The following is a 10,001-nucleotide window of genomic DNA, read 5'->3' on the forward strand; positions in this document are numbered from 1 at the left end:
TTTACAGCATTTTACAGTTATAACTTGAACTTTTGTTAGCTCACTAACCCTCTGGTGAATATGTTTTAATACGTCCACACATTCTGAGGAGATGAAGTCCAACACGGGCCTACAGGCAGCACACAGAGGAAGACAACACATGAGACTACAGTGCTAATTCACAGATTGGAAGGTGTCATCATGAAAAGTCTCAGATTCTTCTTCTTTTAAAATGTACATTATTATAATTATTTTCATTATTTAGCAGGTTTCTTCTGTTATTCTTCTGTCTGCTTTGGTAGCAAATATATGGTGGGAAGTAACAAGAGTGCGTTACCACTCTTCAGATGAGGAAATGTTTGAAAAATACAGAAAGGGGCTTTTACACGGGGGACGAAAATTGCCTGGTCTTGGTTCATTTTCAATGAGAGGTGTGTGGGGACACGTGGAGGGGCGGGCGCCGGGCGGTTTGGCAGGCGGAGCCGGACGCGCGCTCGCTCCGGTGAAAAAGTTGTATTCGTGCTGGTACGCGCGCGCCGCACACCTATCCGTCCGCGCTGTAGCTCAGCTCAGAGTTGAAATTATTTTAACTTTTGCGCGGGATCCTGCCACACAATTCACCAATCAACAGACAACATGTTCCCTGACCAAGCAAATTACAGCTTTCTTTGTGGTCTCTGATTTTTAGAAACGGATGAAACGCTGATTCTTGCGTCTGTGATCTCCCAGAGCATCAGCAGTGACCGAGACATAAATAAGAGAGTGCATGGAAGGTAGACATTTTTTTCTCTTCACAGATTTTTTTACCCTCTCCACACGAGGGGCAGATGGACGGTGGGGCAGAGAGGCGAGTAGGCATGTGATTTCCGTCTACCATGTAAAAGACTTGGCTTCCCTTGCCTGCGTACTGAAACGCTACCTGTCGGTCTGAGTGCCCAGTTTGTACAGAGCGTGTGTGACCTCTGCGCATGCCAGGATGGCGCCATGGCGACTGTGGAGGTCAAGACCCATCGCCAAAGGCAACAGCTGGGGCAAAACTGAAACAGAACAAGGGACAGAGTGCCTGAAATACCTATCGATGTCCAATAATCACAGGCGAGGCTATGTATTCCTCACATGCAAGTGACTTTCTTTAGATGCTCTCCATTGCTTTGGAAACAGGTGCGGTGACATTGCTTACCTGTCGTTGCCATATAATCAGGCGCTTGAGGCGTCAGGTTGTGGAGCGCTTTGGTGGCAAGCTCTCGGATCACCCTTCAAACAACAAAAAGACAAGGTCGCCGAGTTCAATTAAGTACTTCTGCTACACCTACTCCTTCATATTTGGCGTAAAATATATGGAATAGGGCGATATCAGTTCTTACCCATCCCAGTGGTTGATCTTCATGGCGACCAAATGGTCTATCATGGCATTGGTGTACTCTGGGAAACTGGCTACGTAGACACTGTGAGAACGGAACACAGGAATATTTAAATACACGGCTGCTGAGTTTCACAGAGGACGGGCAGCAACAAAAAGACCTGTTGAATACTGGAGCCACAAAATGAATGGAATTTCGGGCAAACCCTCATCAGTTAAGATCCCTCATCTCGACTGTGTTTTCCCTGTTCTGTGTACTTCTCCAGTCAGTCATACCCTGGGGATACATGTAGCATCTTTCTCCATTTTTACAAGTGGAATATTTACTCTGGTGGCGGTGACACATTTCCGCCAACGGTGACAATTATTGAAAGGGTGGAGCATCGTTATGTTGATTTCCTGACATTTCAAAGTACACAGTTCTTCTGTTAGATATGTGTCATGCTCAGAGAAAGGTATCGCAGTCCTTGAGTATAACGCCTACATTCCACTAGGTCCGTGTTCGGTCCGTCTGCGCTGCGGTACGGCATCGGAGCCGATACGTTTCCACTCTAATCATTGTGTCAACTCCCACCTACTCCGCTGCGTTGCGTGTCTACTCCGTCCCAGCTCCGACGATCCGGAGCTCTCCGAAAAAGATACGCAAGGGTTCTATTTTTCACGGATGACGGAGCAAAGCCGCAGCAAGTTGGGCGGAACCAGGCATGAAATCAACAGGGCAGAGGTGTTTACAGCATTCAATATCAAGCCAGAGGACAAATATGTATGAGGAAAAGTTCATAATTGAAGTGGAAAACCACAAAATAATATATGACACAACACATCCTTTTTACAAGGACAACACCAAGCAAGTCCACCCCTCCTCTGCTCCTCCAGTTGGGAACAATGACCTTCTGCCTGTTTGTCGTTGTATTTATCCCACATACAAATTGTCTCGCTCGATTTTACAGTGATAACCTGTCGGTCTCGTCACTCCAGCTGTCTGGCGCAGCTGAGCCGTGACGTGCTCTACACGCAGCCAGTGAGTGTTGCCGCAGCACAGAGCACGGAGCAAAACCGGAGCTCAGCCGCAAAGCAACGCAATGCAACCAGTGGAATGCCGGCGTAAAGAACGACTCCATATACATACTACATAAACCGCACAAAAATATCAACCACATTAAAATGTGATCATTTTTGCTCATTTAGTTTTTGGGAAAGCACTACGTGACATGTGCTTCTGACAATGTTGCTGTCTCGGGTAAGGCATTTAATTTCTTAAATCGTAACAATTTGCATCTTTTAGTTGCAAATGCCTAAGAGGGGCACTAGGCGGTTGCCACTCCCTGCTATTTATCACTGTTCAATTTGACGACTTCAAAACACAGAAGTCATCGACATTAGTAAACTGTGCACTACTGGGACCTTGATTGTGATGAGAAAATATTTTGGCAGTAGGTTGGTTCAGGCTTTGTTGGCAAGTCCAGCTTTCTCTTGACACAGTGCTCCCTCACTGCTGTTTCTCTTGACACAGTGCTCACTCACTACTGTTTCTCTTGACACAGTGCTCCCTCACTGCTGTTTCTCTTGACGCAGTGCTCACTCACTACTGTTTCTCTTGACGCAGTGCTCACTCACTTCTGTTTCTCTTGACACAGTGCTCACTCACTACTGTTTCTCTTGACACAGTGCTCGCTCACGACTGTTTCTCTTGACGCAGTGCTCCCTCACTACTGTTTCTCTTGACGCAGTGCTCACTCACTACTGTTTCTCTTGACACAGTGCTCCCTCACTACTGTTTCTCTTGATGCAGTGCTCCCTCACTGCTGTTTCTCTTGACTCAGTGCTCCCTCACTGCTGTTTCTCTTGACACAGTGCTCCCTCACTGCTGTTTCTCTTGACTCAGTGCTCACTCACTACTGTTTCTCTTGACGCAGTGCTCGCTCACTACTGTTTCTCTTGACGCAGTGCTCACTCACTACTGTTTCTCTTGACGCAGTGCTCCCTCACTACTGTTTCTCTTGATGCAGTGCTCCCTCACTACTGTTTCTCTTGATGCAGTGCTCCCTCACTACTGTTTCTCTTGACACAGTGCTCCCTCACTACTGTTTCTCTTGACACAGTGCTCCCTCACTGCTGTTTCTCTTGACTCAGTGCTCACTCACTACTGTTTCTCTTGACACAGTGCTCCCTCACTGCTGTTTCTCTTGACACAGTGCTCCCTCACTACTGTTTCTCTTGATGCAGTGCTCCCTCACTACTGCTTCTCTTGATGCAGTGCTCGCTCACTACTGTTTCTCTTGACGCAGTGCTCCCTCACTACTGTTTCTCTTGACACAGTGCTCGCTCACTACTGTTTCTCTTGATGCAGTGCTCCCTCACTGCTGTTTCTCTTGACAGTGCTCCCTCACTACTGTTTCTCTTGACGCAGTGCTCCCTCACTACTGTTTCTCTTGATGCAGTGCTCCCTCACTACTGTTTCTCTTGACACAGTGCTCGCTCACTACTGTTTCTCTTGATGCAGTGCTCCCTCACTGCTGTTTCTCTTGACACAGTGCTCCCTCACTACTGTTTCTCTTGACGCAGTGCTCCCTCACTACTGTTTCTCTTGATGCAGTGCTCCCTCACTACTGTTTCTCTTGACAGTGCTCGCTCACTACTGTTTCTCTTGATGCAGTGCTCCCTCACTGCTGTTTCTCTTGACACAGTGCTCCCTCACTACTGTTTCTCTTGACGCAGTGCTCCCTCACTACTGTTTCTCTTGATGCAGTGCTCCCTCACTGCTGTTTCTCTTGACGCAGTGCTCCCTCACTGCTGTTTCTCTTGACGCAGTGCTCCCTCACTGCTGTTTCTCTTGACGCAGTGCTCGCTCACTACTGTTTTTCTTGACACAGTGCTCGCTCACTACTGTTTCTCTTGACGCAGTGCTCCCTCACTACTGTTTCTCTTGATGCAGTGCTCACTCACTACTGTTTCTCTTGACACAGTGCTCGCTCACTACTGTTTCTCTTGACACAGTGCTCCCTCACTACTGTTTCTCTTGACACAGTGCTCCCTCACTACTGTTTCTCTTGACACAGTGCTCGCTCACTGCTGTTGCTCTTGGCGCAGTGCTCGCTCACTACTGTTTCTCTTGGCGCAGTGCTCGCTCACTACTGTTTCTCTTGACGCAGTGCTCCCTCACTACTGTTTCTCTTGACACAGTGCTCGCTCACTACTGTTTATCTTGGCGCAGTGCTCGCTCACTACTGTTTCTCTTGACGCAGTGCTCGCTCACTACTGTTTCTCTTGATGCAGTGCTCGCTCACTGCTGTTTCTCTTGATGCAGTGCTCGCTCACTACTGTTTCTCTTGACGCAGTGCTCCCTCACTGCTGTTTCTCTTGATGCAGTGCTCCCTCACTACTGTTTCTCTTGACGCAGTGCTCCCTCACTGCTGTTTCTCTTGATGCAGTGCTCGCTCACTACTGTTTCTCTTGACGCAGTGCTCCCTCACTACTGTTTCTCTTGACACAGTGCTCCCTCACTCTAAAGTTCGATTTGTCACTTTCCTGTGCACAGAGATGATTTACCACCAGCGACCATATCGGACAGCAAAACTGAATTTAGGCAAACCGAGCAAATCTACCAGGTCTCCCAGGATGGGACGCTGCATGATTTAGGCTGACAGGTGTATTTTTACATTATTATTTCCCCCCCAATGCAGTGTGGTTTGAGTATTAGTGTGACCAAAAAAAGAGGGCTGTGAAGGCGAAGCCAATGTGTACGATTGTCTCTTACCTAATGGTCAGATAGCAGTTGCTGAGATTGCCAACAGCAAAGTAGTCTGCTGCAGTTACAATGTCGATCCCATGAGGAAAAGTGCCCTAGGAGACACAAGGTAAACCAAACAGACAATAAGAAGCTGACAAGTGAGTGGCTTATATTGCTCGACTTCAAACAGATGATGGTGATGGTGGCAAGTGATTGATTTGATGCCAGGATTAAGTAATGATCTTCAGGTATTAAGAGTGAAAGCATTATCGCTCTGAAAACTGTTGGCAAATGAAGCTCGTTTGCCAGTGCCCTGTAGTCAAGCGCAGGTATCGGTTGATTGTCCTTATTTGGAGGCCATTAACTTAATTCAAAAGCTGTCACATAACAAGACAAGTTTGAGCAAGACCTGGATATTTGGCAGGAAATAAACGTCAAATCACAGTAATTCTGTTCGTCATAAAGGAATAGTAGTCAGTACTGCGGTCGCAAACCTGTCTGCCGACATTCTCCTGGAAAGCAGCCTGGAACAAAATGAGAGATAAAATGAACTTCTGTCATGTAACTGTAAATCTTAAACATTTGGCAAATTTAGTACGTAGACCTGATTGCCTACCGAGGCAGCTCTTCTGCAGTTGACACTTCGATCAAACACGGCGGTGATCAGCAAAGCACTGCAGAGAGAAACAGACACAGACAGGAATGGTTTGGAAAATATGAACGATCTAGAACACTGCTGTCGAGAAAAGACTCTAAGAAATGCATTCATACAATGAAGAGGGCAGTCAAGCTTTTTTTACCCAGTCATAGTACATTAGCAACTTTCAATTATTACACTATACCCTTGTACATTTGTCAATATTACTGTTGATAGATACACTGCACGACTGCAATATGTGAATTAAATGTGATGAAGTCTATTTTTTCTTTTTTGCTTGAGCATGTGTCTTCAATAGATCACTCTGTAGCTTTGACAAAATGACATAGGTTTTCATACATTTTCCTTCATGGCGGTGCTAACCCTGTCTTTGTTTCTGTACCACTGCAGTACACCAACAGCTTCCATGTGAGATTTCAGATTTCATGTCCTGGTCCAGGTTAAATCATCCCGGGAAACTGACTGTGCTTGTGGTTTGCAGGTTCCCAGAACAGTTCTGGTGCTAATCATAACTTGAGTTGACTCTACTGTATGATTAAGTATGACTCGCCTCCAGTACTGAAAGTTGTCTCTGATGCTTTGGCCTTAACATCCCTCAACCCTCCATTACCTCTTAATGTCTTGGGAGGGGTGTGTGTGTGTGTGTGTGTGTGTGTGTGTGTGTGTGTGTGTGTGCGTGTGTGTGTGTGTGTGTGTGTGCACACACACACACAATGTGTGAACGTTAGTTGTTCCAGGGTCATCTGAAGCCCATTCATTCATCATAGTGACACAAACTGTTGTTGGCTTTGTTTGCTCTCCTCCCAGTTCCCTTTTTCCTAAAGCCTCAGACACACCAAGCCCACAGTCGGCTGTCGGCCATGTCTGGGCGTCTGTCTAGTAGTATTCACAGTGTGTCCCCGCACCGTTGGCTCTAGCCTACTTTGACGTCGGCTTGTTGGCGGCTTTTCCGGCCGATTCAACATGTTGAACTGACGTCGGGCAGTCGGTGAGAGAAATCACTTTGATTGGCTGGTCAGGGGTTACAAAACAGGAGAAGAAGACAGGGCACACACAAAACGCTCTGCTCATTTTCCAACTTCATCTCATCTGATAATTCCAAAACAGATATTTTCACGACGATGTGCCTTCGGGAAAGACCATTGCGCCTCTTGCTGCATGATATCACCCATTTAGTGTGGTTTTTCACCTCCACCTCTTCCCTTCTTCTTCCACAAGCAATAGATAGGGCTGACATACGCCTGTACCATTTGCAACTTTTTATCAGACATATTCTCGATTACAAGTAGCTATATTACGAAACCGTTTAAGTGAGCGAAGTGGTAGAAACGCTGCTTTGTTTCATGCAGTTGCAGAATGTACATTACGTGCTAGTTGCCCGTCGGCTGTCGTGTTTGCGGTGTGGTGTGTTCAAATGCAACTTTTCGGCCCCCGACGCAGGAGATGTGAGGTGACGCAGGAGACGTGAGGTGATGCATTGGTCCCGACGCAGGAGACGTGAGGTGATGCACTGGTCCCGACGCAGGAGACGTGAGGTGATGCACTGGTCGGGCTCTAGTTGCCACTAGTCCTTTCTAGTTGTCCCCGTGTGTCTGGGGCTTAACACTGTCTATGACCTGGACACATTAGCTTTACTAACGGCCTTTGCCCTGCAGGCTTGGAAACAAAGACAGCCCTGATTGTACTCTGGTGAAGCACGGGAGGATATTCTGAATCCTGCTGCAGGTGCAACAATAGGCACCTGTGTGCCTGTCGCACCATCATACTGTCCGTATTTACCTTAGCATAGGTATGATTGTCTGTCTCTGTGTGTGTGTACATGCAAGCAAGTGTCCTCCATCGCTCTGTGTGAAATGATGCCACGGTTACAAAAGCCAGTGAAAATGTCGTCGAGCCACGATGAGTAAGGAGCAGCAGGACCCAGCTTGCCCTGGCCTCGCTGCCAAACGGCGAGCGAAACCGACAGCAACAGGCGAAACCTGGCAGCGCTGGAGGCTAGGGAAAGGACGAGTGTTGTTGCGACTGTCGATGGCAGTCGCAGGGCTTCAAACTGACTCTGCAAGAACTGGTCTGCACAGTCAGAGGCCGCAGGTCCGTACATGCAGGCAGGCAGAGAGCAAGCAGGAGGTGAACCGTTACTATTAACAAAGACTGAACGTATGACAGGATCAGATTACCCCCATATTAGCTTCTCGACACTGATTGACGAGTAACACTTCAAAGAGATTTTAAGATTTTTTTTTACTGATTATGTTCACAGGTAGTTCTGGCTTTTAGTGACAGGTCAGACCTCCCCTAGACATCTTCAAGCAAGGCCTTCATGGCCATTTTCAAGACCAGACCAACAGGGACTAGATGTCTGTTGCCTAGGTCTGTAGGCTAAGTTTGGTACAAAAGACTGCCATCTTTTAAATGTGCAATAAGTAAAACTTTTACTGACCCATTGGACATAAATGAGCATATCTGCTGAGATTTGACAAGGCTGTTGCTTGATACCAGTGACTGAATGATGACAGAGCTTAATAAAAGTCATAGATGAAGTAATAAAGCGTTTTTCATACCTGCCATTTTTATTGTTTATCTCATTGAATGTATTGACTCGCATGTAAATCACTTTTTAACAGTTTCCTGTGCTAATAGCTTCCTGCTGCTACTGCAACGACTGCTACAGTCACACAAGTGAGGAGTCAAGCCCGGCCTGCTGGTGCAACAGGTGCACAGGAAAAGAGACCCCCCTAAAAGCTCTTTATCGGCCTGTTCTGGCTTTTTAGACCTGCGTATCTTTAGCTCTGGGTCCGACTACAAAATGGACTGTATGAAAATGTAAACATTATTACTGAGTTTATTCAGTGTAAATGAACATGGGAACATGAGACATTTTCTCCATTTCATCTTTGAGCCCCAAAAAAATGTTTGAAGACCCTGTTTACAGAAAATGAAATGCATTCACTGCATTCAACATTTCCACTAACTCACTGTCCCTGTGTGGCCGACACATGCACTTGAACATATATGAGAGGGTACGCAGGAACAACCATTTATCTGAACAAGACGAGAACTGGCAGTGAAAAAAATATCCATCAAGGGTGAGAACAAGTTTGATGTGAATCACTTGCAGCGGGTTCTAGAAAGACAACACAGAACAGGGAGGGACCTGCAGCTAAGCGATCCAGTAAGATTTATGACTTAATTTATGACTAAATTAATATGTGGTCAGAAAACATGTGATCGATCACCAGCTGTTGATACTGTCATCACTTAGATTGTTTTTGTGTGCTTCAGCTGCAGACTGCACTGTGGCCTGCTTCATTGTCGGTACCTGTGCACAGGTAGTGCATGTCTGCAGGGGAATGCACTGACACACAGGCATGATGTGCCATAGAAAAACTGGTTTGAGGCAGTAAATAACTGGTTACAGGCGAGCCATACGGCGTATATGCAAATCAGAACGAGCACACAATTCCTGATAAGCTGTGAATTATTTGTGAGCCTAATACAGCATATTGGTAGAAAAGCAGCACAAATTTTGTTCAAATTTCAATCAGGGCATTAAATGACATCACTAATCGACAGATTAATGATTAGACAGAAACTCTCCTGTATCAATGCAACTTCAGGATCAATTGATACACATACAATTGGAAAAACAACCAATCAGAAAGGGGCTAATATATTCCCTATGGAGATCACATAATTATTCTTCTTACTTAGAGGGCAGGTGGTGATCAGCCTACTCTGATGTGTACTTCTGTTAAGCACGATGTGAGCTGTTAGAAAGCACTATGTTTTCACTTCACTAGCTGAAAATCACAAAGGGAATTTATCAACACATCTTATTCAGATGATAAGAATGTGTTTGGGGGGTGAGGTTTTGCATGCATGTATGCATGCGTGTGTGTGATGGTTTTATGGTAAAGCAAGGAAGAGGAAGGGTTACCTGGCAATCTGAGTGACAAAAGGCAGGAGCTCTGTAGGCTCGTAGGCCCTGGCGAAGGACCAGCACACGTAGCAGGCGGCGTCGCGCACGTTGGAGCCCACGCTGCACGCACCCCTCTTCTCCTCGTAGATCAGGGACTTCAGAATGAGCGGGACAACTGCAAGCACGGACAACCGAGAAGGGATGAGTTTGTCTCTCGCCCCGAGATATAGGACATGGAATTTGGGCAATTCTGGTCGAATTGTGGTCCCTTTTCCTCTTTGAGAACATCATCAATTATATCGGTGTTCTCATACGGAATAATTTCCTCATTATTACAATGTGGAAATGTGGATTA

The 10,001-nt window shown here is 46.3% G+C and overlaps 1 protein-coding gene across 1 annotated transcript in view; it reads right to left on the reverse strand.

Annotated features, from left to right (window-relative positions):
* tbcd (tubulin folding cofactor D) overlaps positions 1 to 10,001 on the reverse strand; it is a 34,626-nt gene that overhangs the window by 12,378 nt on the left and 12,247 nt on the right. The window contains exons 14-21 of the mRNA XM_083648637.1: positions 9,665 to 9,821; positions 5,686 to 5,743; positions 5,564 to 5,593; positions 5,097 to 5,182; positions 1,344 to 1,424; positions 1,160 to 1,233; positions 899 to 1,016; positions 49 to 109 (exon numbers count right to left, since the gene is read on the reverse strand). Of these exons, the coding sequence (XP_083504763.1) occupies positions 49 to 109; positions 899 to 1,016; positions 1,160 to 1,233; positions 1,344 to 1,424; positions 5,097 to 5,182; positions 5,564 to 5,593; positions 5,686 to 5,743; positions 9,665 to 9,821 (665 nt within the window). The remainder of the gene's footprint in view (positions 1 to 48; positions 110 to 898; positions 1,017 to 1,159; positions 1,234 to 1,343; positions 1,425 to 5,096; positions 5,183 to 5,563; positions 5,594 to 5,685; positions 5,744 to 9,664; positions 9,822 to 10,001) is intronic.

Source organism: Poromitra crassiceps (assembly GCF_964638095.1).
Source record: "Poromitra crassiceps genome assembly, chromosome: 13".
Taxonomy (NCBI): domain Eukaryota; kingdom Metazoa; phylum Chordata; class Actinopteri; order Beryciformes; family Melamphaidae; genus Poromitra; species Poromitra crassiceps.